At 67.8% G+C, this 24,577-nt stretch overlaps 8 protein-coding genes and 1 non-coding gene across 9 annotated transcripts; 1 reads left to right on the forward strand and 8 right to left on the reverse strand.

Moving 5' to 3' along the window:
* Positions 1-98: 98 nt before the first annotated feature.
* On the reverse strand, positions 99-1,550 carry V1510DRAFT_363701 (Prenylcysteine lyase-domain-containing protein; the record flags this gene model as incomplete). The annotated part of the gene is made up of 1 exon (XM_066931151.1): positions 99-1,550. One exon carries the CDS (start codon positions 1,548-1,550, stop codon positions 99-101), a length of 1,452 nt encoding a protein of 483 aa, XP_066789525.1.
* A 1,972-nt stretch (positions 1,551-3,522) lies between these two features.
* Positions 3,523-5,214, reverse strand: V1510DRAFT_415323 (mitochondrial tricarboxylate transporter). Its single transcript, XM_066933572.1, has 6 exons — positions 5,012-5,214; positions 4,834-4,897; positions 4,559-4,801; positions 4,226-4,526; positions 4,006-4,194; positions 3,523-3,771 (listed from the first exon to the last, which is right to left on the reverse strand). The coding sequence occupies exons 1-6, from the start codon at positions 5,087-5,089 to the stop codon at positions 3,714-3,716; spliced, it is 933 nt and encodes a 310-aa protein (XP_066789526.1). The 5' UTR covers positions 5,090-5,214; the 3' UTR covers positions 3,523-3,713.
* Positions 5,215-5,433: 219 nt separating this feature from the next.
* V1510DRAFT_108342 (ATP-dependent RNA helicase dhh1) lies at positions 5,434-7,381 on the reverse strand. Its single transcript, XM_066930225.1, has 2 exons — positions 7,112-7,381; positions 5,434-7,079 (listed from the first exon to the last, which is right to left on the reverse strand). The coding sequence occupies exons 1-2, from the start codon at positions 7,153-7,155 to the stop codon at positions 5,699-5,701; spliced, it is 1,425 nt and encodes a 474-aa protein (XP_066789527.1). The 5' UTR covers positions 7,156-7,381; the 3' UTR covers positions 5,434-5,698.
* A 554-nt stretch (positions 7,382-7,935) lies between these two features.
* Positions 7,936-11,785, reverse strand: V1510DRAFT_415335 (uncharacterized protein; the record flags this gene model as incomplete). Its single annotated transcript, XM_066933573.1, has 12 exons — positions 7,936-8,224; positions 8,254-8,302; positions 8,334-8,638; positions 8,668-8,770; positions 8,801-9,345; positions 9,376-9,490; positions 9,520-10,655; positions 10,687-11,203; positions 11,234-11,403; positions 11,433-11,483; positions 11,514-11,675; positions 11,705-11,785. The coding sequence occupies 12 exons, from the start codon at positions 11,780-11,782 to the stop codon at positions 8,099-8,101; spliced, it is 3,357 nt and encodes a 1,118-aa protein (XP_066789528.1). The 3' UTR covers positions 7,936-8,098.
* Positions 11,786-11,997: 212 nt separating this feature from the next.
* V1510DRAFT_376839 (pyridoxal phosphate-dependent transferase) lies at positions 11,998-14,160 on the reverse strand. Its single transcript, XM_066931571.1, has 2 exons — positions 14,085-14,160; positions 11,998-13,829 (listed from the first exon to the last, which is right to left on the reverse strand). Exon 2 carries the CDS (start codon positions 13,825-13,827, stop codon positions 12,073-12,075), a length of 1,755 nt encoding a protein of 584 aa, XP_066789529.1. The 5' UTR covers positions 13,828-13,829; positions 14,085-14,160; the 3' UTR covers positions 11,998-12,072.
* A 304-nt stretch (positions 14,161-14,464) lies between these two features.
* On the reverse strand, positions 14,465-14,535 carry V1510DRAFT_t109. Its single transcript has one exon. It is a non-coding gene; the product is annotated as a tRNA-Gly (tRNA).
* Positions 14,527-17,248, reverse strand: V1510DRAFT_415342 (mitochondrial carrier domain-containing protein). The gene has a single exon (XM_066933574.1). It carries the CDS (start codon positions 17,041-17,043, stop codon positions 14,923-14,925), a length of 2,121 nt encoding a protein of 706 aa, XP_066789530.1. The 5' UTR covers positions 17,044-17,248; the 3' UTR covers positions 14,527-14,922.
* Positions 17,249-19,299: 2,051 nt separating this feature from the next.
* Positions 19,300-20,135, forward strand: V1510DRAFT_415344 (uncharacterized protein). The gene has a single exon (XM_066933575.1). It carries the CDS (start codon positions 19,307-19,309, stop codon positions 20,003-20,005), a length of 699 nt encoding a protein of 232 aa, XP_066789531.1. The 5' UTR covers positions 19,300-19,306; the 3' UTR covers positions 20,006-20,135.
* On the reverse strand, positions 20,120-24,256 carry V1510DRAFT_393047 (Oxysterol-binding protein-domain-containing protein; the record flags this gene model as incomplete). Its single annotated transcript, XM_066931806.1, has 5 exons — positions 24,023-24,256; positions 23,758-23,814; positions 21,728-23,724; positions 20,591-21,544; positions 20,120-20,542 (listed from the first exon to the last, which is right to left on the reverse strand). The coding sequence occupies exons 2-5, from the start codon at positions 23,798-23,800 to the stop codon at positions 20,120-20,122; spliced, it is 3,417 nt and encodes a 1,138-aa protein (XP_066789532.1). The 5' UTR covers positions 23,801-23,814; positions 24,023-24,256.
* Positions 24,257-24,577: the final 321 nt, after the last annotated feature.

Below are 24,577 nucleotides of genomic sequence, written 5' to 3' on the forward strand. Positions count from 1 at the left end.
ACGTGCAACGCCGCATGCGGCGCGTGCGGCGCGCGTAGTCACGTGTCAGATCGTCATTACTCCAAAACAGCCGCAGCTCACAGCAATCATCAAGTACATCATAGCTCAATCGCGGTCGTGTTGGTCCCGTCCTTGGCCACCATCAGCGCGGCCACGTTCGCGCCCGCCAGCGCCGCCGTCTCCATGCACGACCCAAAGCGCTCCATGATGCTGGGGTAGTACAGCCCGTCGGCCACCTCCCAGGCGCCAAAGTCGGTCACCGGCGACAGCACCGGGTACGGGTTCCAGAACTTGCGGGTCGTCCACGTGATCTTGGTGCCGTTCGCAAAGAACGCCCGCACGTCCGAGTCCGACAGGTTCTGGTACGTAAACACCTTGTAGACGTACTCGTGCTTCTCCTTCAGGTAATCGACGATGTTGAACGACAGGAACTGGGGCAGGCCCGCTGCCGTGTATCCAGTAAACCCAAAGTCGTTTGTGAAGATCGAGTCCGGGACCATCTCGCCGCGGGCCAGGCCAAACCGGGTCGGGTCTGGGCGCGCGCGGGTCGTGAAGATGGTCACCCACAGCTCGCGGTACGGCACGTTCTCGGGCGGGTTGGCCACGTCCATGATGATGCCCGTCTGGTACCACGGCGCGGCCACGACGACGCGGTCAAACGACTTGATCTTGATCTCGCGGTCGTCCTGCTTCCAGTACGTGACGTCCCACTTCTTGGTGATGTTGTTGCGGTAGACCGAGACCACGGTCGTCTCGAGCTTGAGGTCGGCGTCGCTGTGCGACACCATCTTCTTGAAGATCTGGCGGTTGCCGCCGGCGACGGCGTAGTCGCCCGAGCCGCTCAGCGTGAGCGTGGCGCCCATGCCCGTGATGTCGTCGATGCTGGACGCGTAGTTGACGCGGGTGGCGCCAGAAACGAGCACGTTCACAAACGACGAATTGCCGTAGAGCCCGGTCGCGTACTGGCCCGTCGCCTGCGTCAGGTTGGACGCGGCATTGAGCGCCGACAGGTCTGCGATCGGCAGCACGCCGGGGTTGTACCACTGCAGGAACTGGCCGACTACGTAGTCGGCGGTCGAGTACGTGGCCAGGACCGGATCGATGCCGAACGCCTCCTCGACGCTGTAGTCGTCGACCTCGACGAACGTGAAGTTGCGGCCGTTGAACACGCCGAGCGGGACCGCGTTGGGGTCCGGGTCCGAGAAGTCGCCGTCCACGAGGTCCAGGCCGAACTTGGCCACGGCAGCCTGCAGGATGTAGTTCTCGGTGATGAAAATGGACGCGCCGAGCTCGACCGGGTAGTCGTCGTCGTCGTGGATGTTGACCGTGGTCGAGCGGCCGCCGACGTAGTCGTTGCGCTCAAACACGGTCACGTCGTAGCGCGAGCCGCCAAACTGCTTGAGGTAGTACGCGGTCGAGCTTCCGCCCGGGCCGGCGCCGATGACGGCCACGTCGATCTTCTCGTGGCGCGGCCGGTGGAACGGCGGCCGCGAGTGGGGGAACGCGGCCGCGGCCGCGCACGTCGCGGCCAACACGGCCAGCAGACGCATGAGTGCTTGGGAAAGAGCAGACGGGGGGACAGCAGGGTCCAAGAGGCGACAGAGGTGGAGCACACGGCCGGCGCCGGGCTCCGGCCGTCAGCTTTATACCTCGCCTGGGTGCCAGGACGCGGTTAAGTTCGGGCTCGTTTCTAATTTGCGTGTATATTACAGGCATATTGCGGCGCCAGTGACGACCACCGGGCTCGAAACCGGGCGGACGCCAGACCGCGTGCGGCGTGGTCCCTGGCGTTGCCCGGCACCCCGGCCGGCGCCGGCGCCGGCCAATGACGGCCGGTGCCTGTGCGTGCGTAGGCCAGCGCGCGTATGCGTCTGCGACGCCGGCGCCGGCAGCCAGCTCGATCGGGATGGGGCCGGCGCAGCGCGGCGGGCGGACGGATCCCGCTTAGAGGGCGGCGCAGACGGCCTTGATCGAGACGGGTTCCGATCGTCGAACACGTCAACGCGGCCTGGTTCGGGCCGTTTCCGGTGCGGCGCTGCGGCGCGCGCCCCTCGGCGACCGAGATCCGCGCGATGGGGCCGATCGGAAACGATGCGGCCCAGTGCAGCTGAGTGCGGCTCGCGGCCGGCGGGCTGGCCAGTGCCCGGTCGTCTGGTCCCGGTAGGAACATGCCGGCCAGCAACGTGTGATCCTCCGCAAATTAAACTTTGCGCGACGCTAGCGCGCCGCCGGCGTGGACCAGCACCGTCGCGCGGTGGCTGGTGGCGTGCAGCGGTCCGCGTCCGCGGTGCCATCGGTGCCGGCGCTAGGCGATATTCGTACGATGCGCCGTGCGCTTTGGGCGTGCATGCAGCGCGCATATGCTGGGCGGGCTTGCGCATGCGCTGGGAGCCAGCGGGCCGGGAGCGACGCTGAAACCGTGCGACCGGAGGATTGCGGTGCGCGTGGGCGCCGGCGCGCTGGCCGGGTCCTGCGCGTCCGGTCTGTTGGGTCGTCACGCGCCGAGCTAGCGGCCGCGCCCCTGAGGGCCAGCACCGTCGCCGCCGAGCCTGCAGCCGCCGCGCGCTGGCCGTGTCGGCTGCTGAGACACGCCGGCCGTGGCCACGGCTGGCCGTCGCGCTCGCGGGCCGCCCCGCCAGCCGGCCGCCGCCCGCCCGCCGCACGGTGCCCACCAGCGGCGGGCCGGGCGCCCGCTAGCGCCCGCCGCGGACGCGTCCCACGGCACACCGCGCCGCACGGCTGCTGCGGCGCTACACTAGCGCTACCAGTGCGGTGGCTCTCGGTCCGTCGCACTAGCACTAGCGCGTAGCACGGCACCGTGTGGCCGGGTCCTCGCCCGGTCGCGACTGCGGCTGCGGCCCCGCGGCTGCCGGCCCCGCGCCCATCGCACCCAGCCGCGCGCGGCGCTGCCCAGCCGGCCGGGCCGCTGTCCGGCTGTCCCGTCTGGCCGTGCCGCCCGATCGCACCATCGGCGGCCGGGCGGCCAGGCAATCAGGCGTCCACGGGGCGCCCACTGGGGCAGCGTCCGCGCTCGCCGCCGGCACTTATAGCATAAGCGACACCAACGCCGCCGGACTCATGTGCACTACGCACCACTGCCCTGGCTCCGCCCTGCAGGCCCGCAGCCGCACTATACCCGGTACCGCCGGCCTCCGTGTTTTGCCCGCCCGTGGTACCCAGTACGACTCGTATTCGCGCACTGTGGCTGAGCCCGCGACGCTGGGTCCCGCGCGCCGCACACGGTGCGGCGTGTCGGCCCGCCCCGGCCCTCACTAGCTCGCCCTCGGCCGAGCCGGCGGTGTGCGTCCTGCCGCGCCAGTCGCGCTGGCCGCGTCCGCGCCGGCGCCTGCCGCCGCTGGCGTCAGCGCCGCGACGCCTGCATCTGCCGGCGTTGGCCGGCGTCGGCACCCGCGTAACCGACTAGAGCCCGCCGGCCGAACCCCTCTCCGGAACGCGGCACAGAACTTCTGGCGCCACTCCAGCCCCATTTGCAGCCGCGGTCCAGAGTACCGCTGCGCGCACGTCGTACCCGGCTCATCGGACGTTCGACCCGGCCTGCCAGATCCCCGCGACCCGCCCGCCGCGGGCCCGCTGCGGACCCAGCCGGTCCCGGTCCGTCCGCCGTGACCCGTCCCACCCTGCCGGATTCTTTATTGGCTCGTGCGGCGCGCCGCACGCTTCTATGTACAGTCCCCTCTTGGGCGTTCTCCGGCCTAGAACACCACCCGGTTCGGATCGGCCAGCTCCAGGGCCTTGGCCGTGTTGGCGTACCTTCGTTGTCAGCTCCTGCACTGCAATGCACCTCTCGCGCCGCTGGCGCCCACGCTTGCAGCCGCCCGCGCGCAGAGGCCAGACGACAGGCGCAGCGCCCGCGTCCGCGCAGTTGCCGCATACGACAAGTGTAGCCCCGCGCGCTGTCCCGGTGCGGCCGCATGCGTCGCCCAGCGCATCGCCCTAGCTGTGCGTTCCGACTGCAAGGCCGGATCCCGCTCGCCGCGTACTTACATCGCATACATGATCGGCCCGGTGACGGTGATACGCGTGAGCCGCGGGATGGCGCCGCTCCAAAACTTGAGCACGCCCTCCTCAGTGAAGATTCGGTACGCGCAGTACAGACTGCGCCGACCGTACTCCTCGGCTGCCCGCGTCGACTGCATCCGCGTCTTGATCACGTCCAGCGGCTGCGTGGCCGCCCTGCCGTCAGCGCGCCCGTCCGGCCACTTACACTATCGCACCGCCGGTCGCGATCGCGACCGACACCTGCCCGACCGCGCCCAGCCGGTCGCCCGGCGCCAGGAAGCCTTCGGCCGCCTGCCGCAGCGTATTGTAGGTCGTGAACCGCACAGCCGACGTCGCGCCCTGCCGCATCAGCGTTGGCACGGCGCCCTGCAGGAAGCCCCCCAGCCCGCGTTCGGACATGATCAGCTGGCAGGCGCGCATGAACCCGGGCTTGATCTTCTTGCGCGAGTCGATCTGCGTGGTCTTGATGCTTTCAAACGGCACCAGCACCGCCGACTCGCAAAAGCCTGCTGTCAGCGCCGCCACCCGGGCCACGTACCCGTGAAGATCCCGGCGAGCAGCACCATCGGCGGCGACGGCGTGCCGTCCGCACCCTCGCCGAGCGCCCGCGTGATGGCGTCGTATGCCGTGAACCGCACCACCGTCTTCATCGCATTGCCCACCATCATTGTCGAGCACCCGGTGTAGTAGATCGTGCCGACCTTGGCCAGCGCAGGCCGCGCCGTACCCTCCTTGACGATCCGCTGCAGCTGCAGCTTGGTCTTTGCGTACTCGAGCGGATCTGGGTCAGCATTGTTGCTGCGCCGTACGCACATGTAATTCCTATCTCTGCGGTCCCCGCGATCAGCCCGATCACGATCGACCGGAACACGCTGTCCTGCTATCTCAGCCCGGTCTATGACCACGTTTGCGGCCGCCTGCCCGGTCTGCTGCCGCGTACGCGGGCCGGATTCCTGCCGGACAGGACTGCCCGGTCTTGCCGCCGCCTTACCTCGCCACTTGGCCGCAGCCCGTGCCCATCCATCTGCGTCTGCGACATGCTCACTGCCGGCTCCGGTGCCGAGCTCATCGTGCGCTGTGACGATGTGTCGATGATAGAGCGAGCTGGGTCGAGTTGACTGATGCTTATTTACAGAACTGGCTTAAAATTCTCCGTCACAGTTTGGGAGTGGGAGATGGGAGCGACCCGACCGCGTCCGGGTAGGACCGACGACGGACGGGTCGCTGGAGCGTGTTGCCCAGGACGGGTCAGGTAGGACGGGTGGCCGGGGCGGGTCGCTGGGGCGGGTCGCCGGGGCGGGTCGCCCAGCACGGCGGGTCACGGCCCGGCGTGTTACGGTCTTGGCCTCTACGCGTTACGGTCTCCGCCTCTACGCGTTACGTGGCGCCAATCGTCGGCCCTCTCGGCCTGAATCCGTCTGGAATCCGTCAATTCACCGTCTACCTAGCATAAAATACAAAACGGCGTTATATCATACAGTCGTGTGTCGTGTATACGAATTCCATTCGAAAAATTGTTTCGTAATCGTAAAAAAAAAAAAAAAACCAATCGACGAAACAAGCGTTTTAGGTGAAGGTGAATGTGTCGCTCAATGTTGAAATAGAAGTCGTCGTGTCGTGCCGCGGCCGCGGTAGTTCGTCGCACCGCGGCCGCTCATGCTATTTCGGTTGGATGCAGTTAGGATCGTGCCTGCTGCTGGTTCTGGCCGTTGCGCGGGTACCGCCGGCGGTTCTGGTTGCGTTGCTCGCCCTGGCCCTGACCGCCCTGGCCCTGGTTGGCCGGCAGGCGCGGGCGGCGGAGGACAGGCTGGGCCGAGATCTGCGGGCGGGGAATGGTCTCGGGCGAGTCGTAGACATAAAGACCCTTGTCGATGGTCGGGGGAATGGGCTGGATCTCGGTTCCAAGCTCCTGCTCGATCTTGTACAGGTTGAACCGGTCCTCCCAGTTGATGAGGTTGATGGCCAGACCGAGATGGCCGAAACGGCCGGAACGACCGATGCGGTGGAGGTACGTCTCGGCGTTCTTGGGGAAGTCAAAGTTGATGACGACGTTGACGGCCTGGATATCGATACCGCGGGTGAGCAGGTCCGAGCACACGAGGTTGCGGCACACGCCGTTGCGGAAGTCGTGGAACACGCGGTTGCGGTGGCTCTGGAGCATGCGCGCGTGCGAGTAGAAGCAGGAGTAGCCGAGCTCGGTGATTTTCTTGGCCAGGAGCTCGACGCGGCTGGTCGAGTTGCAGAAGATGATGCTCTGGTTGATTTGGAGCTTCGAGAAGAGCGTGTTGAGGCAGTGGACCTTCTGCTTCTCCTCGACAAAGGCGTAGTACTGGGTCACGCCGCGCAGCGTGAGCTCGTCCATCAGGTTGATCTCGTAGGGCTTGTTGAGGTGCTTGTCCATGAACGACTTGACCAGGAGCGGGAACGTGGCCGAGTACAGCAGGATCTGGCGGTCCTTGGGGAAGTACGCGAGCAGCTGCTCGATGATCGGCGTGAACTCGGGGCTGAGCAGCTTGTCGGCCTCGTCCATGATGAAGATCGGGCACTCGCTGAAGTCGGCCACGCCCTTGCCGGCCAGGTCGAGGATGCGGCCGGGCGTGCCGACCATGATGTGCACGGCCTCGTTCAGGCGGATGATGTCGTCCTTGAGCGTCGTGCCGCCGGTCGTCACCATCACGTTCACGTTCATGTGCTTGCCCAGCGTCTTGCACACCTGCGACGTCTGCAGCGCCAGCTCGCGCGTCGGCACCAGCATCAGCGCCTGGATCTTGGGGTTCTTCGTGTTGACCTTCTCGAGCGCGGGGATGATGAACGCCGCGGTCTTGCCCGTGCCGTTCTTGGCGCGCGCCAGGATGTCGCGGCCCGTCAGCGCGATCGGTATCGACTCCTCCTGGATGGGCGACGGCTTCTCGAAGCCGGCCTCAAAAATGCCCATCAGCAGCTCGCGCTTCAGGTAGTAGTCCTCAAAATCATTGCCCTTCGTGCCCGTCACGTCCTCCGTCTGCGGTCTCAGGTCCTTCTGCGGCCGGTTCAGCTGCGTCTTCCAGTCCTCCGAGCCACTGCCGTCAGCACGCCCTGGGCGCCCACTTACTTGAGCGACGTCGCCTCCAATTGCTGCGCCAGAGCCGTCGTCATTTTCGTTTGCTGTGCGTCGTCGACGGCCGCGCGGCTTGCTTTGCTGGACGAACGTGTCTGCACGTCTGCCCTCTGTTGCTACGGTCCTAGCTCGACGCCTACCGCGCGTGCGCGATAGATGCCGTTCGCTTGATGTTTTGTTGAATTCCAAACAAAGTCACTAGCCCGTAATCGTGACTATGACTTGCTTGGATCTCTGCGTTGCGATCGCCCCGCTTGCGCTGATGGTGCCGCTGCTCGTGCTTGTCTGGTGATGGCTGCGTGGAACGACAGTTCGTTCGCGGTTGACGGTAAGTATATATTAAGAAAGAGAAGAAAAAATTGGCAAAAAAAAAGGAATGGTGATGGAATACAAGTGAACTTTAGTCGAAAACACGGCGTTGTGGTTGCTGGGTCCGCAGCCCGTGACCCGGCGGCGGCCGGGGCACTGCAACAAGGACGGACAAGGCGCGGCGGCGGCGGCGGCGGTGGGGCGGCGTGCCACACGACGGCTGCGGCATAAGTGCCCAGCCGCGCGCGGGATGCGTGGCGTGTCGAGCGGTTTCGGACTCGCTGGACTGGGTCCGGACCGGGTCCAGACGCCCACGCGTCGCATCGCGGCGACGAGTCACCGCCACAGCGCCACGCGCCGGCGCGATCAGCTGCAGTCGCGGCGCGTCGGGCTCGGCGTGGCGGTGCAGCAGCCGGCGGGGGCGGCCCGTCGGGGTGCGCCCTGGGCGCTGCTCTGCCCGAAGCCACCGCCGACAGCCTCGCGGCTGGAACCTCGCGGGACCCGGCCGTGTCGCCGGGTGGCTGTCTGGGCTGACGCCGGCCGGATCGTGCGGCTCGTGCGGCTCATGCGGGTCACGCAGGCTGCAGCAGCCCGGTGCAGCACCGGGCTCGTGCACCGCCACGTCCTGTGGCTGCATGCGGCGGCTCACAGCTTCATTACAGCTACTCTACATCACTGGTGCCGCTCCGGGTCGGCCATCCGGTGGATCTTGACGTCCTGGCCGAATTGCAGGTTCCCCATGTCCTGCGGCGTAATAAACACGGTCTGCGTCTGGTGCGCCTCGCGCGCCGCGTCGATCTGCGTCAGCCCGTCCGCCTGCGTCTTACCATCAGCTTCAGACTGACGCGTCGGTTGACCGCGTCCATAAACACGTCGCTGCCGTTAGCGCCGTCGGGCATGCACTCACAATTCGTCCAGGCCCCGCAGCGGGCAGTTCATGGCGTCCCACAGCGCCAGCAGCAGGCAGATCTGGGTAAACGACTTCTCGCCGCCGGACAGCGTCTTGACGTTGCGGCTCTGGGTCTCGGCCGTGTCGTTGTCGGCCGGCTGGACCATCAGGTGCAGCGTCTCGTTCTCGTGGTTGATGATCAGCTGGCCGCGGAACCCGCGCAGGTTCAGCGTCCGCTTGAAGATGGCCTTGGCCCGGTTGCAGATGTACATGCGGAACTGGATGTACCGGTCAAGCCGCTCCTTGTAGGTCTGGACGAGGGACTGGGTCAGCGCGGCCGCCGCGGACGTACCTCAATCAGCCGGTGCAGGTCGTGCAGCTCGGTCTTGGCCTGCTCGTACGCGCGCTTGCACCGCGCGTACTCCTCGGCGACCTCCTCGACGGTGCCGTTCATGCTGCGGTCAGCGCGCCCGGCAGATACGTACTTGCGCTGCGCGCGGCGGTACTGCGCGCTGAGCCCGTTGATGGTCTCCTCGAGCCGCTCGGCGGACGTGTTGGCCGGGACGTCGACGCGGTCCGGCGCCATCTCGGCGGCCATCTTGGTGACCTCGACCAGGTCGCGCTTGGTGCTCTGCAGCCGCAGGCTGATGCTGTCCAGCGTCGCCTTGCGCTTCTCGACCTGGCTCTCGCGGTGCTTGGCGTTGGCCTCGGCCTGCAGACACCGGTGCATGGCCTGCGTCTCGGCCTCGGCGGCGGCCTCGGCCTCGGCGTCGATCGCGGCCGCGCGCTCGCGGATGTCCGACAGCGCCGCGCCGGCCTCCTCGAGCTTGGTCTTGCGCAGGTCCTTCTCGCGGATCAGCGACGGGTAGTCGAGCTCCTCGATGTTCTTGAGCTCGGCCATGGACTCGGCCAACGAGTCCTCGAGCGACGTCAGCTTGCTCGTGTCGTCCGACTCGGTCAGCTGGAACGCCAGCCGCTCGTTGTCGTCCTCGAGCTCGCGGATGCTCGCGTTGAGCTGCAGGAGCTTGCTCTGCGGTCAGCGCGCCCGGCACGCACGCACCTTGACCGTCTGCAGCTGGTTGCGCTGCACGGCCGCCTCCTTGTCGACGTCCTTGAGCTCGAGCTCGGCCGTCTTGACCTGCTCGGCGAGCACGGCCTTCTCCTGCTCGAGGGCACTGCGTCAGCGGGCCCCGCGGGAACGCACCTCATCTGCATGTCGATGTCTGTCTTCATCCGCGGCGGGTCGGACCGGCCCTTGACCGGCTGGCTGCCGGACGCGCCCCTCTTCTGGCCGACCCGGAACCCGTTCAGCGTGTTGTTCGGGTTGAGCGCGTAGCACTGGTACACCTTGGGCGGGTTCTGGTACATGATCTCGTCCGCCCGCTTGCGGTCCGGCACCAGGATCACGCGCTCGATGCTGTGCGCGTCGATCAGCAGGTACCGGATGTACTCGTTGTCGACCTCGAGCGCGTCCAGGACCGTGTCGAAGTCGGCCGGCACGTTGTGGTCGTACCGGAACTTCTCGTCCTTGCGGATGATGATCGGCGCGTGGCTGCGGTAGCTGGCCGCGAGCTTCTGCAGCCGCCGCTGCTCGTCGCGGGACGTGACCGCAAACGCCTCGAGCGTGTTTCCGAAGAACGTCTCGAGCAGCGGGCCCCACTCGGGCTTCTTGAGCCGGACGTGCATGCCGATCGGGCCCACGGGCTTCTCGCGGAAGCCCTTGTCGCGCTCGATCGCGTCCAGGAGCGCCTTGGTGTTCGGGCCGAACACCGACAGATACTGCGACTGGTGCGTGACCAGGTTGCGGATCTTGGCGTCCAGCGCGGCCATCTGCTCGCGCTTGTACTCGGCCTGCTTCTGCAGGCGCGCGCGCCGGTCGTCGAGCTCGGCCGCGACGCTGTTGACGCGGCCCACGTCCGCGTTGGCCTCGTGCACGCCCTCGCGGTAGTCCCGGATCCGCTCGTCGTTGGCCTGGATCTTCTGCTCGATTGCCAGCCGCTGGCCGCCGTCGAGGTCCGCCAGCCGCTGCCGCTCGGCCCGGATCTTGTCCTTGGTCGAGTCGATCTTGCGCTGCGTGGCCTCCATCTTGGCGCCGAGCTGCCGCTCGTCGTTCTGGATCTTGAGCAGCGACTCCTTGGCGTCGCGCACGGGCTGCCGCCGGCTCTCGAAGAGGCCCTCGAGCTCCTCGCGGCGCCGCGCCACGTCTGTGCGGGCGTCCGTCGCCCGCGTGACCTCTGCCTTGGACTCATCGTACTGCGTCGTCGCCTTGGCCGTCTCGTCCTCGGCCAGCCCGAGCTCGACGCGCGTCTGCTCGAGCACGCGCTCCTCGTCCTTCAATTGCTGCCGTCAGCGCCGCCGCGCCCGTCCTTACGTTCTCCTTGAGCTCGACCTGGTGCCACACGTACTGCTTCTGCACCAGCCGCAGCTTCTCGAAGATGCCGCGCTGGTTCTGCGTCTCGTTGTAGCGCGCCTCGGCGCGCTTGGCGGCCTCGGCCGAGTCCTTGAGCGACCCGCCCTTGGACCGCAGGTTCGCCCGCGCGATGTCGATGCTCTCGCGCAGCAGGTCGTAGTCCTTGCGGAGGTCGTCCAGCCGGATGCCCTTCATGAACAGGCTGTACTTCTCCTCGGGCGTCGAGTTGCTGAGAAACGACCGGGCCGTGTCCTGCGACAGAATAGTCATCGGATTGTCGACCATGAGCCCGAAAAAGTCGAGGATCTCGTCGAGCTCCTCGCGCTTGGTCGACACGGTGGTGCCGGCGGCGGCCATGATCCGGTAGCCGCTGGTGCCGTCGCGGGAAAACCGCCGCTCGATGTGGATTTCGTCGCCGTACTGCGCCGTTTTGTAGCCCTCGCCCTCGTTCTTGAGCGTCACACGCACGGACGCGGACCTGCGTCAGCTCGGCCGTCGCCGGACGTACTTGGCGCCCTCGCGGATGAGGGACTTGAGGCTCGAGGCGCGCTGCGTCACAGACGCCTTGCCGCCTAGACAGACCGTGACGCCCGTCAGAATCGCGCTCTTGCCGGAGCCGTTGTGGCCGATCACGAAGTTGATTGCCGGGCCGAACTTGACCTTGAGCGCGCGGTGGCACTGCGTCAGCGGCGCTGGCAGAGACGTACCATGAAGTTGACGAGCTCGACCTGGGTGATGATGCCGTTTTCAGGCACATCCTGGAGTCAGCGAGGCCGCAAACGCCGTACCAGTTCGCCCGAGCGGTCGGCCGCACGAGTCTGACCGTCGTCTGAGTCCGAGTCCGAGTCGGACGAGGCGGAATCGGAGCCGGAAGCGGCCGACTCGGCCTCTTCGGACGTGTTGCTGGCACCCTCGGAGCCGTCGCGGTGGGACAGCCGCTGGCGTTTGGACTGCGTCAGCGGGCTCGGGAGTGCCTTACCGTCTGCGACGAGAGCGTGTCGTCGGCCTCGTCGCCCGAGGACACGGCCTCGGGCAGGGAGTGCTTGAGCCTGGCCATGGGGAGGAGAAGCGCGGAACGGACGCGAAAAGGGCGCGGTGGCCGGGTAACGCGCACGGACGCGTTGATGTTTGACAGCCGCACGTCGTGCGGCTCGGCGCAGCCACCGCCACGGGTCGCCGCCGAGTCTCGGCGCCGCAGGCAATGCGGCTCACTACACGCCGCGCACCACGCGGCTCGAGACGCGCCGCACGCTGTGCGGCTCACCGCCCACGCAAACAGAAAACATACATTCGTAGACAATCGGTTGAACTTTTAGTCATGACGTGTTCCAAAACAAAATGCAGCGCCTACTGCGCAGTCAGCGACTTGAGCGTCTCGTTGAACGACGCGACCAGCTCGTCCGTCGGCTCAAGGCCGACGCTGATCCGGACCAGGTCCTTGTGGACGCCATACTGGGCCGCCCAGTCCAGCTCCAGATAGTGGGCCAGGATCGTGTACGGGCACAGCAGCGTGAAGTTCGTGCCCAGCGACGGGCCCTTGGCCGCGCGCACGCGGTCGAAAAACAGCACGGCGTGCTCCGGGTCGTGGAACTCGATCGAAAGCAGGCCGCCGTAGCCGCCGTTCTCGGCCTTGCGTGCCTCGTAGAACTTGTTGGTCGAACCGTACTTGGGGTAGTACACGGCCTTGATGAGCTCGTTTGCCAGAAGCATGTCGGCCAGGGCCTCGGCGTTGGTGTTGACGCGCACGATGCGGCTCGCAAAGTCGCGGCTGTTGCGCTCGAGAAAGATGGCGTCCTCAAAGAACAAATTGTCCTCGTACGTGGCCGCCAGCGTCTTCTTGAGCGTCTCGTAGTGCGGGCTCGCCGGGTTAAGCACCAGACTGCCGCCCATCACGTTGCTGTCGCCCGAGAAGATCTTGGTCAGCGACGACACGACGATGTCGCACTTGTCGAGCACGTGAATGTTGAGGAAATTGCCGATGGTCTCGTCAACGACGACCAGGAAGTTGTACTTGCTGGCCAGCGCGCTGATCCGGTCCAGGTCCGCGCACTTGAGCAGCGGGTTCGACGGGAACTCGCAAAACAGCGCCATGATACGCTCGCCCGACGCCAGCAGCGCCTCCAGCTCGTCCAGCTGGTCGCACTCGCCGCGACCGTAAAACACGCAGCCCGGGCCCCATTTCTCGAGGATCTTGAGCGTGTCGATGTACGGGAAGCCGAAACACACCGACTTGGCCGGCTCAAATGCGGCCAGCAGCAGCTGGTGCGCGTGGTAGATCGCGCTCATGCCGCACGGGTACATGAACACGTCCTCCTCCGTCAGGCCATTGGCCGACCGCGACGACTGCTGCGGCTCCGACTGCAGCACCTGGCTCAAGTCCACGCTGTCGTCCAGCGTACCCGCAATCCGCCGCCGCAGCGCCACCTTGGCCTGGCGGTGGAACGACGTGTCCAGGTTGCGCCCGAACCGCTCCTCCAGGTACGTCCCGAACTCGCGCGACTTTTCGTTCTCGGCCTCGACCGGCTCCGCCGCCGGCTCCGTCTCGATGTTGCGCGCGTACCGCCGGAACGACCGCGGCAGTGTGTTCGGCCGCGACGCCGGCGCGGCCATTTTGGGCTCGGCCTGGAGCGCGGCCAGCGCGTACTCCGCCAGCCGCGACGAGATGCCGTCGCCGGTGTGCTGCCAGAACTGCTTGACCACGCCGGCCTCGCTCGGCGGAAAAAGCACGGCCGCAATGCTGATCGCGGCTTCGCCGGGGCCGGGTATGGTGATTTCTACCACCCGCACCTGCGGCGTCGGCTTGGTCTCGGTCCGCCGCTGCACAAACTCGCGGCACTGGCACGCCACCGTGTACGACGGGAAGATGAGACTGCGCTCGTCTCCGTTGGAGTACCGGCTGGCCACTAGAGCGCACAGCTGCTGGATGAGCTCGTGGTAAAAGAACCGAGGGTATCCCGACTTCATCTTCGATACCACCCACTCCTGGCCTTCTTCGTACGCCACGGTGGCGCTCCACGATGGCAGCGTCACGGACACCGCGTGCGGTGTGTTGGCGGGGATCGGACACCCGATCGCCGTGGGCGGGCTGTCGATAGAGGGCATGACTGCGGGTTAGCGCTGCTGTTGACGCAATGCGCGCGCGGGCCGGCTGCGGACGCGACCGGCCGACCGGAATAATCGCAGGAATTGACCGGCGGCCGTGGCCGGGCGCTGGACGCACTATGGCCGACGCCGCGGCCAAAAAACGGCTGGGGTGCGTCGGCCGTTGGTCGTCCGACCGACGGCACCGACGACGCCGCGCGGACACGCGGTCAGGGCCGCCGCCGGCGACGTCGGACCGGCCACTGGGCTCTGCCTACCTTAATCTTTGGGTTCCAGCAGTGGCTGCACTGCACCTGAAAGCTGTCTGAGGTCGCTGTCGTGGAAGAAAACCTGCGCGGCTTGGTCCGGTTGAAGTTGACTCACTTTCGTCCGGGTAACAACGGCTCTTCGCGGCTTCCGGCGGGGCAGTTCCGGCCGCGCCTGCAGCGGCCCGGGCGCTTGTGACGACCGCGCAGCCGCGGCCAGCTGTCGGCAGGTCCGACGCTGCGCAACGCTGTACAACGCTGTGCGAGCCGCACGTGGTGCGGCGTTACAGCGCGTGCGAGGGGCGCGCGCCGTGGCTGCGCGCCCCCCCTGCGCCACGTCGACGTTACACAAGTGAGACGCGCCGCCACCGCCCCCAAAAATGCAAAAAACATGCGTCCGCCCGGAGTCGAACCGGGGGCCCGTCGATGGCAACGACGGATTTTACCGCTAAACCACGAACGCCAGCTTTAAGTTCCAGCCACATATGTGCAGCCACTACTACCCGTGCAGTGCGGGGGTCGCCACGTTCTCCAACGGGTCGCGTCCGGCCCTCTCGACTACCGCGGCACATGTCGGCAGGAGGGGCTGCAGACGCAAGCGCGCATAGCTGCACCGTAGTCCCGCGCCACGACCAGATGCAGTAACGTACTGCCTACGCCACACGCTCGGCAGCGATGGACAGCCGAGAGCCGGCTATTTACATAGAAACGCCGCAGGAAGTGCGGCTCACCTTCATTCAATGCTTCCAAGACAGTCAATTGTATACTACACGCGTCGGTATCGGTCGAGCGCTCGACCACGGTCGGTGCCCTTCCGCTCGTTCGTCACTCGTCGTCGGTCGTCAGTCGTTCAGTTCTTCAGACCAGGCACAAGCTTCCACTGCTCGGCGGTCGGCAGCTTGGGCTTGGCAAAGTCCTGGTCAATGTCCAGGAGGATCTTGAGCGCGTTGCGCGAACGCAGGTAGCGCACGTCGCGCGACTCGGCCGGACGGGTCGGAGGCGCGCCAGACGGCACCGAGTGTCCAGCCTCGGTCTTGCCGCCGCCGAGGTTCATCGGCAGCGCTGCCTGCAGGAATTCGTACGCGGCCAGCGTGCAGCCAAACTGGGGCGACGAGCGGAAGATGCGCGCGGGGCCGCCCTTGAAGAAGGCCTTGAAGCCCTCCTCGCGGAGGATGGTCGACGCGCAGTGCGCAATGTTCTTGTAGTGCGTCTGGCCGGCACGGGCCTCGGCCTGCAGACGCGTCTTGATGACGTCGCACGGCGTGGTGAGGTACGCGGCGGGCATGCCGGCGATGGCGCCGGCCATCAGCAGCTGCGGGATGCCGAGCGGCTTGTTGGGTCCCTCGCCGAAGTAGTCCTTCTTGAGGTGGGCGTAGGCAGGGAAGTAGATGGCCGAGAAAGGCACGTCGCGCATGAGACACGCGGTCGCGCCCTTGTAGAGACCAACGAGACCGAGGTTGCGAACGATCCACAGCGCCGAGCGGCGAGGCGCGCCGTCGATGGACTTGGAGACCTCGCCCTGGATCTGCAGCCGGATCTTAACGATCTCCAGCGGGTTCGTGAAGACGACCTGGCACGCACCGGCCGAGCCGCCGGCGAGGATCTCATAAGGCAGCGTCAGGTTGCCGTTGGCGTCGGCGAGCTTGCCGCGCGCAAAGTCGTTCACGGTCAGCTTGATGGCCTTCTCGGGCGCGACACCGACAAGCTGCGGACCAAGGCCCGAGTACAGGCCGCGGACGCCCTCGCCCTTGATAACCTTGCGGAAGCAGTCGATCGAGTTCTTGTACAGGAGCTGGCCGGGCACCTGGCCGCGCTGGTTCTGCATGCGCGTCTTGACCAGGTCGATCGGGTACACAATGGTCGCGCCAAACGCGCCGGCGACCGAGCCGAGCGCAAAGTGGTAGACCGACTCGAAGACCTGGGTCAAGAAAGACGACGGGTCCTTGAGCGCGTTCTTGGCCGACGCGATCTTCTCCTGCTCGGCCTGCTCCCAGACGGTGACGGGGTCCTGCCACGACGGGTCGAGCACGCGGCGGAAGTCGTCCAGCGACAGGCGGCCGCCCTGCGCGTCCAGCCCCGCAAAGTGGAAGAGGATCTCGACCTCCATGGGCGTGAATTGCGTGGCCCGCAGCGTGCGCGCAGCCTCGATCGTGAAGTCGACCTTGGAGATGCGGCCGTCGGACGACTTGGCGCACGCGCGCGAGACGATGCCGTCCACCGTGTCCATCTCGCGGATGACGTTCTCGAACGCGCGCACGGTCGCGTACGAGATCTTGGACGACGTCGAGATGCTGCACAGCGTCTGCAGCGACGACAGCAGCCGGTCCGACAGCTTGTGCTGGGCCGTCTCCTCGATGATGCGCTGGAACTCGGTCGGCTCGATAAAGCCCGTGTGCGCGCGGTCAAAGTAGTGGAACGCCTGGCGGACGCGCTCGCCGCGCAGGCCCTTGAGCATCTGCGCAAACTGCTCGTACGTCATCGCGTGGCGGCTCTTGTTGTCGCCCAGGTAGAGCGTCACCCAGTCGCAGTTCCAGTCAAACGGAATCGACGTCGTCGCCTTGCACGTGTTGTAGTACTTGACAAACTCGTCGTACTCGACCGCGCCCTTGCCGGCCGAGTCAAACAGCCGGAACGCGATCTCGTACTCGGCGTCGGGCTTCTGCAGCAGCGCGTCAAACGTCTGCCAGTCCTGGAACGACACCACGCCGCGCTGCTGCCGGTCCGCGACCGAGAAGAGCACCGCGTACGACTCGCGCGGGATTTTGTGGTAGTCCTCGGTCGCGGGCGCGATCGCGGCAATAAAGTCCGCCAGCACCATCACCGGCTCGTCCTCGCCATCGACGGTCGCACGCGACCGCGCGTGCGCCGCAAATGCCTGGTACGCCGGCGACGACTTGGGCACCGTCGCGTTCACCACCGTTGGCCGCACGGTGGCCGTCGGGCCGGCCGTAGTTGTGTCCATGCTCATCATGCAATTGTCCGCCTGCGGGCCGCTGGCGATCTGTCCTCCTGTCGAGACCTGCTGTGCCTATGCTCTGCTGCTGCTGGGCTGCTGGCGGAGAGCTATTTGGTACGGAGAAAAGGAAAAAGATCGCGGCCGTAATAAATAGGGAACGGGAAAGCTACCACCGGCGGTTAGCCTGTGCCGGCTACGAAAGAGTAATACCAAACAGCTCCTGTCGTACAGGTCTACACAGACCGCGCCGGTCCAAAACAGGCAAGTGGCTCCAGAGCCGTAAGGGCGGGCTCGCCCACGATGCCACTAGTGGCTGCTACGGGTGTGCTACTAATACTGGGTGCTAGTGGGTACGAAAAGTCCCCGGCCGCTGGCGCGCAGCCAGCGACTGGCTGGCTGGGCCGACATTGCCTGGCGGCCGGCGGGCCGATCCAGAGGCCAGCGGGCCGATCCAGAGGCAGGCGCTGGCCGGCCGATGGGTGATGGGCACGGGCCGGCGGACGGTGGCCGGCGGGCGGGGATCAGGCGAATCCGGGCCGGCGGCTACGATTGGGGGCCGCAGCCGCTGTCGCGACATCGGCCGCGGTCGGAGAAGAAGCCGATTAGTAATAGCTGACTGTGCGGCTGGCTGCGGCTGGCTCCGGCCGGCCGACGCGCCAGCGGCCGAGCGGAGGAGGCGCCGCACGTCGCGCAGCCTGTCAGGCCGCTGCCGGCGGGGCCGACCGGCGGCCTGGCCACGGCCGGCGACGGCGCACCAGGCGGGGTAGAGGTCGTGTGCACTCGGCCGGGAGACGGCTCCGTGATATTTTCGGCCGCGGGACCGACCTGGACTGGGTCCGGCGCGTGCAGAGCGCTAGGCCACGTGGGGCTAGAAGGGTACGACGCCCGTTTCTCTGCGTGTTCACCGCGGCCGGCGAACGCAGCCCGCGGCCCCCTGCCCCCTGGCCCCTGTCGGTCGGACCCGGCAGGCGCGGCCGCGACGCGCGCGGGTCGGCCGGCGGTGGCGCGGTCCCGCGGGAGGGGGGCTGCGCGGCCGGGTCGGGGGGGGCCTCGGCCAACCGGGTAAGCGCCCCCACGGTTCCCCGCCCGACCCCGCGTGCGCCGGATCAGCCTGAATGGGCCAGCCACTGCACCGCCGTCCGTGCGCCGGCCCGCTGTCGGCCGCGGTCACCAGGCCTGCCGGACGGCGTCGGTCTGAGCCGCGCCACGCTATGCCGTCCCTTGACCCGTTTCCACGTGCCCGCGGCGCTCCCACTGCCCTTGGTCCGGCCCAGCGGCCCTGCCCCGGCCACGGCCGCCTGGCCGGCGTGCGGTCCGGCTGGCGGCCGTGGCCCGCGCGCCCCGGCTGTGCCCGTCGCCTGACGACTCCGCCGGCGTCCGTGCTCTGTCTTGGCCCGTCCGGACCTAGGGCCTGCCGCCCTAGTCCCCATCTGCTCGAGAGACCGGATGACGCTGGCTGCAGGGCTATATGCCCGCTAGACGCGGCTGCGGCAATGCGCTCGGTAGCCGGCGTGGGATTCGACTGCGTCCGGTCTGAGCCGGCTCGCGCTGGAGCCGCGGACCCCGGCCCGCGGTACCGGCTGTGTCGCGGCCGGACCAGCTGGCACGGCTGGTAGAAACGGGATGCGGGGTCGCGCGCGACCCTGGCTCTGGCTCTGCCGCGCGGACGCCCTATATGACGCCGGTCGCCGGCTGCTGCCGGCTAGCTGACGTTCTGCGGCCGGCCGAGCGAGCGCGCCGCACGACCCGCGGCGCTGGCCGGCGCTACGACCCGCTCGCTACGCCGCGCGCCACACCCGCGCTACGCCGCGCCACGCCGGTACCAACCCGGCCACGGCGCACAAGCGTACCCCACACGGTCCTGCGCCACAACGCCACACCGCCGCGACTGCGGGCGCCCGCGACCGCTGGCAGTCGGCCCGCGTCGCACCTCGGCCGCACCCGCGCCTCGACCCGCGCCCGCACCCCGACCCGACCCGCGCCCCGACCCGCGCCCACGCCCCGACGGCCTCCAGCGCCCGACCCGCGGCCCCCGGTCGCGACCCAACCCCTCTCGACCCGCGTCGGCCCGCCTCCTTGGACCCGATCCACGCGCCAGGGCCCTGGATCGCCGCGCGACCCGCGCCGCTCCTGAGGACCTGGACGCGGTCCTCGGCTGCGCTGCCGAGCGCCGCGTCTGATTCGCGCGCCCGTGGTCCCCGGCCGCCGCGCGCCGCAGTCACGTGACTCGTGTTTGTTTGTTTTGCTGCCCGTTCGGGCGCCTCAGGCACCCACGACGATGTTTGACGAGCTCGCGTTGGCCATGCTGGCCGACGACAGCCTGGCCGATGGCTGCCTGGATGTGCTCGACGCACTCGAGACTAACGCCGCCACCCAGCCCCCGCCCGACCACGCCGCCGAGCTGCTATGTTACATGGACGGCATGGCCTTGTACGACACGGACAGCCTCGCCTTTCTCGACACGCCCACCGCCGGCGGCCGTCTGGGCGCGCTCGGCCTGGCCGCGCCCAGCGAGCCTTTCTTTGTGTACAAGGACCCCAGCGATGAGGAGCGCGACAAGGAAAACACGCCGCTGGCAACGCGTGCCCGCCGCCGGTCGCCGGCCGGCCGCCGGCCGCTTGGCCGCTACGACGAAAACGAGCTCGAGAACTACGCGCCCACGACCAAGCCCAAGGCGCGGGTGGCGCTGGGGGCGCGGCCGGCGGCGGCCGTGGCGGTGCCGGCGGCCACGCCCGTGCGGCTCAAGGCCCGCCGCATGCCCCTCCAGGAGCTCCACGACTACCCCGTCCTCACTCCCGAGCGCATGCTCAAGCTCGAGGACCAGCCCGCCGCCGGCGGGCTGCACACGCCCGAGCCGTCGCGGCAGCGGCGGCGGCAGACCGCGCCTGCCGGCGCGTCCAAGACGACGTCGTTTGTCGTGCGGCCGCGCGGCCGCGGCAGGCGCGAGGTCGCCAAGCCCATCACCCTCCTGCGGTAGCCCTGGCGGCCGCGCATTGCATCCGCACGAACGTGTATCATACTTGTACGATATCATTCATTCTCTATCTGTCATGTGCCCATGGTCAGCCGGGGCCGGCCGCGGCAACGTTGCTCAAAAAATATTGTCCACGCCCTGCCACAGCGTCGTCTTGTTGGCGGCCACGGCCGGGTTGGCAACGGCGGTGGTGCCGGCCTGGACACGCGAGCGCCAGTACTGGCCGTTGGACCGCCAGTACTCCTCGCCGGTGACGGGGTGGCGCGTCTTGGCGAACCAGCGCGGGCTGTAGGAGATGCCCTCGTTGTCGCGCCAGCGCTTCTTGGCGCGCTGCTTTTCCTCGAGCCGGTTCTTCTCCTTGGCCGCAGTGTCGTACTCGCCGTCCTCCATGGCGCGCTGGTCAGGCCGCAGCCGGGTGTCGGTCGGCGGCAGCCACGGCACGAGCCGCTCGGGCTTGGCGTTGAGCGTGATGGCGAACTGGGTCAGGTTGAACGGCGTCGGCGGGCGGTCGTGGTTCTGCCAGACCAGGAACGGCACGTTCTTCTTGGACTTGACGTTGGCGATCGGCACGTTGCCGCCGGAGACGACCGCGGCGGCGGCGGTCTGGCCGGCCGTGGCGGCCGTGGGCGCGTTGGCGTGGGCGGACGCGCTCTGGCCGGCGCCCGAGATCGACGCCAGGTCCTCGCCCTCGACGTAGGCGCGCGCGTAGATCTTGTCGTTCCACCGCCCGCCGACCGACCACCGCGGCTTGCCCTGGTGGTCGTAGACGGTGCCAAAGAGCTCGTACGCGCCCGCGCCCAGCCAGCCGCGCTGCTTGAACTTGAGCTTGCACACGTCGCCCGTCTGGTGGTTCTTGATGACCATGTCGCCGTAGTTGTCGACCACCGGCGAGCCCGTGATGATGCCCACCACGCTCGACGTGACCTTCTTCCACGTGTACAGCTCCTCGGGCGCCTCGCACGGCCGCATCGTCAGGAACCACGTGCCCAGCGGGTTGATGTCGAAGCTGCGGCCGTTGAACTTGCTCCGCACGGCCGACTCGCCCGTGTAGTCCCACAGCGGCGACTCGGCCATGGCCGCGCCGACCGGCGGGTGGTGCGACACCTGCTCGATCACGAACCGGTAGCCCTTGTCGGGCCGGCAGTACTCGTACGTCTCGCCGAGGAGCGGGTTGAACGGCTTGGCGATGCGGTTGATCGTCGACGAGTACTCGCTCGCCGCGAACGCGGCCACGTACACCATCCGCAGCGTCGAGTCCGTCTTGGTCGCGCCGATGTCGAGCAGGTCCGTGTACTCCATGTCCTCGGCCACGCGCTGCAGCAGACTCGTGCACTCGTTGAACGAGACCGGGAGCGTCATCTTGGTCATGTCCTTGCCGATCATGCTCTTGAGGATGCCCCACAGGCTGATCTTGGGCCGGTCGTCCTCCTCCATGGCCAGCCGCGTGCGCGGCGGGTCCTCGTAGCCGGCGAAGGACTTCTCGATGAGCATCTCGCGCATCTTGGTGGCCTGCTGGTCGTTCAGCCGCGAGACGGCGACCCGCTCGCCGGTGGCCGAGTACGCCACGATCTCGAGGCCCTCCTCGCCCTTCTCGCCCTTGCCCACGTCGGCGCCGGCCGCCGGCGCCTCTGCCTTCTCGCCCGCGCCGTGCCCGGCGTCCACCGCCGTCGTGTCCGACTGGCCGTCGTCAAAGTCGTCCTCGGCCACCACGCGCTCTGGCGCGACCTGCTCGGCCGCGGTCCGCGCCGCGGCCACGTCGATATCGTCCGTCAAATCGGTCCGGCTCGCGTTCTCGTCGATCGCATCAAAAAACTCGTCGTCCTCGTCCTCCGAGAGCACCATGCTCAGCCGGCCCGACGTCAGCATCGACAGCCGGCCGTACTGGCCCGCGGACGCGACCGACACGTTCGAGCCGCTCGCGACCGAGCCCGGCTCGCCCGAGCCCATCTCGGGCGGCGTCACCAGCGGCGGCGTGCCCGGCCCGCTGAACTGGCCCTCCTCGCTCGCGAGCATCTGGCGCAGCACGCGCTTGGCCATCTTCTTCTCGGCCACGGCGCCCTGCAGGTGCCCCTCGATCTGGTCGTTCTCCTCGGCCAGCTTCTGCATGTTGTCCTCCCACAGCCGGCGCAGGTCGGCCTCGCGCTCGGCCTTGTACTGGAAGTAGGTCTCGCGCTCGTGCACCTGGCGCATGAGCTCCTCGAGCAGGTTGCCGAGCGCCTTGAGCGACGTGTCGAAGCAGCTGACCATGGCGTCCAGCCGCGGGAACTGCGCCGCGAGCGCGATGCGCTCCTCCGGCGTCAGCGCGACCGAGATGTTGTGCAGCGCGTCGATCTCCATGCGCATCGAGTGCGCCGTGCGCATGAACTGGTCCCGGCTGGGCTCCTCGCCGACGTGGTGCTCCTGGCTCTCGTCGTCGTCGTCGTAGTCCTCGACCTCGTCGATCGACGCCACGCTGCCGTCGACACTGCCCGGCACGAGCGCCGGCGACGCGTGCGCGACGAACCGGTGCGCGTCGTCCGACGTGCTGTCCCGGCTCGGCTCCGAGTCCGACACGCCCGACGCGCCCGCGACCGAGCTCGCGCCCGACGGCGCCACGATCGACGGCGCCAGCGAGATCGTGTCGTGCAGGTGCTGCTGCTGCTGCGCGGCCGCCTTGGCCTCGTCCTTGGCCAGCTGGATCGCGTTGGTCAGGCACCAGATCCAGCGGTTGGCCTCGACCGGGTGGTTCGCGCGCAGGTGGTACCGCACCGAGCCCTTGCCGATGATCTCGAACTTCTGCTTCTCCGAGCTGTCGAGCCGCAGCGTCGCGATGCGCATGTTGATCGACCCGCGGCACGCCGTGTTGGCGTCGTCCTGGTGCTTGTAGTACGACAGGATGCCCTTCTCGAGCACAAACCACCGCAGCTTGTACCCGCTCGTGTAGTTGGTCCACTTCTTCAGGTACCCCTTCATCCGCGGCGCCTCGTGCACCGACTTGGACCCCGTCATCACCGACTGCCGCTTGCTCGACGCCTTGAGCATCTTCTTGATGTTGTCGTCCTTGCACAGGTCCACCGGCAGCTTGCCCTTGCGGTTGCGCCGGAACGGGTCGCCGCCGTGGTCCAGGATGAACTGCACCATCTTGACGTCCTTGGCCCGCACCGCGTCGTGCAGCACCGTCGACCCCGTGTCGGGGTCCTGCCCGTTGATGTCCAGCAGCGCCGACACCCGCGGCAGCGCCAGCAGCTCGTCCAGGCCCTTGAAGTCCTTCTCGACAAAGTACTTCTTGAGGTCCATTGCCGCGGCCTCGACAAACTGCGCGCGCGAGATCTGCATGGCCTGCGCCAGGTCCGCGCCCCGGCACAGCTCCACCGCCTGCTTGCCGGCGTTGTTGGCCACCGTGTCGTTGATCTCGGGCTGCTGCATCAGCACCGACACGACGTCTGCCCGGCCCTGCGCCGCAGCCAGGTGCAACGGCGTGTTGCCGTCCGCGTCCTGGCTGTTGACGCTCACGAGCGGGTGGTTGGCCTTGAGAATGAACTCGACCGTCTCGGCCGAGCCGCCCTGGACGGCCAGGTGCAGCAGCGCCGCCACGTCCGCCGCGTTCGGCAGCGTCCGCGACGTGCGCGCGCCCGCTTCGGTCTCCTCGGTGGGCGCCGCCAGCACCTGCGTCAGGTACGCCGTGTCATTGCTGCGGAGCGCCTCCAGCAGCTTGTACGTGCGGATCGAGTCCTCGAGCGAGACTGGGGTCAGCGCGGCCGGCTCCGCTGACTCACCCTTCTGCTTGGTCGACGCGACCGTGCTCGATCGTCGGAGCATCTTGCGGCCGCAGTCTGCGCCGTCAGCGTGATCTTACAGGCGCAGATCCCACGCGCGCCGGCCCGCACGCGCGCCCGCGGAGTCCGCCGGCCTTGCGCGCCCGCCGCCGCGCGCCCGGCGTCTCCCGGCACCCGCCGCCGGCCGCCCGTGGCCAGGCGGCCGCGTGTGCGGCCACAAACACGTCCAGCACACGCTGCTTGGTAGACGCATCCATCCGCTTACCTTCGCTTGTTCACCCGGTGTGTGCTGCTTGCCGCTGATTCGAATCCGGCGAGCTCCTCGGGGCCTGATCTATCGAGATGACCGCTCCGATTGGCTGTTGTGGATGAATTCCGTGCGCGCCGGCCCTCCGACTCGATTGTTTGGTAGGCTGAGTGCGATGTAAGGGCCTATTTTTGGTGATGTGCAGCACCACCCGAATCCTATACATAAGCGGATGACGCATGGCGGCGTCAGTGGCCGTCGATGGCCGATTCGGCCTCGACCGAACGCCCCGTGACCTCGAACCGCCGCGCCGCGCGGACCGGCTGCGACACTGCGCTGGTGCGTCATCTGGTGGCGGCGGCAGTGCGGCCTGTTCGGCCACGTCCGACGAGCGGCTGCGCCACGCCAGCTGGCCACAGCCACAGATCGGCCGGCCGCCGCACGGCCACTGCACGGCCACGCGTACGCTGCCGCAGCCACTGCGGTGTCTGTGCGCGCCCCTGCGGCTATATGCTGTGCGGCTACTTGGATCCGGTGTGGCCGCTTGGGGCCTCTGCGCCGGGCGGCCGCCTG

This window comes from Dipodascopsis tothii (assembly GCF_038497935.1).
Source record: "Dipodascopsis tothii strain CBS 759.85 unplaced genomic scaffold V1510scaffold_11, whole genome shotgun sequence".
In the NCBI taxonomy this organism is placed as follows: domain Eukaryota; kingdom Fungi; phylum Ascomycota; class Lipomycetes; order Lipomycetales; family Lipomycetaceae; genus Neoaidaea; species Neoaidaea tothii.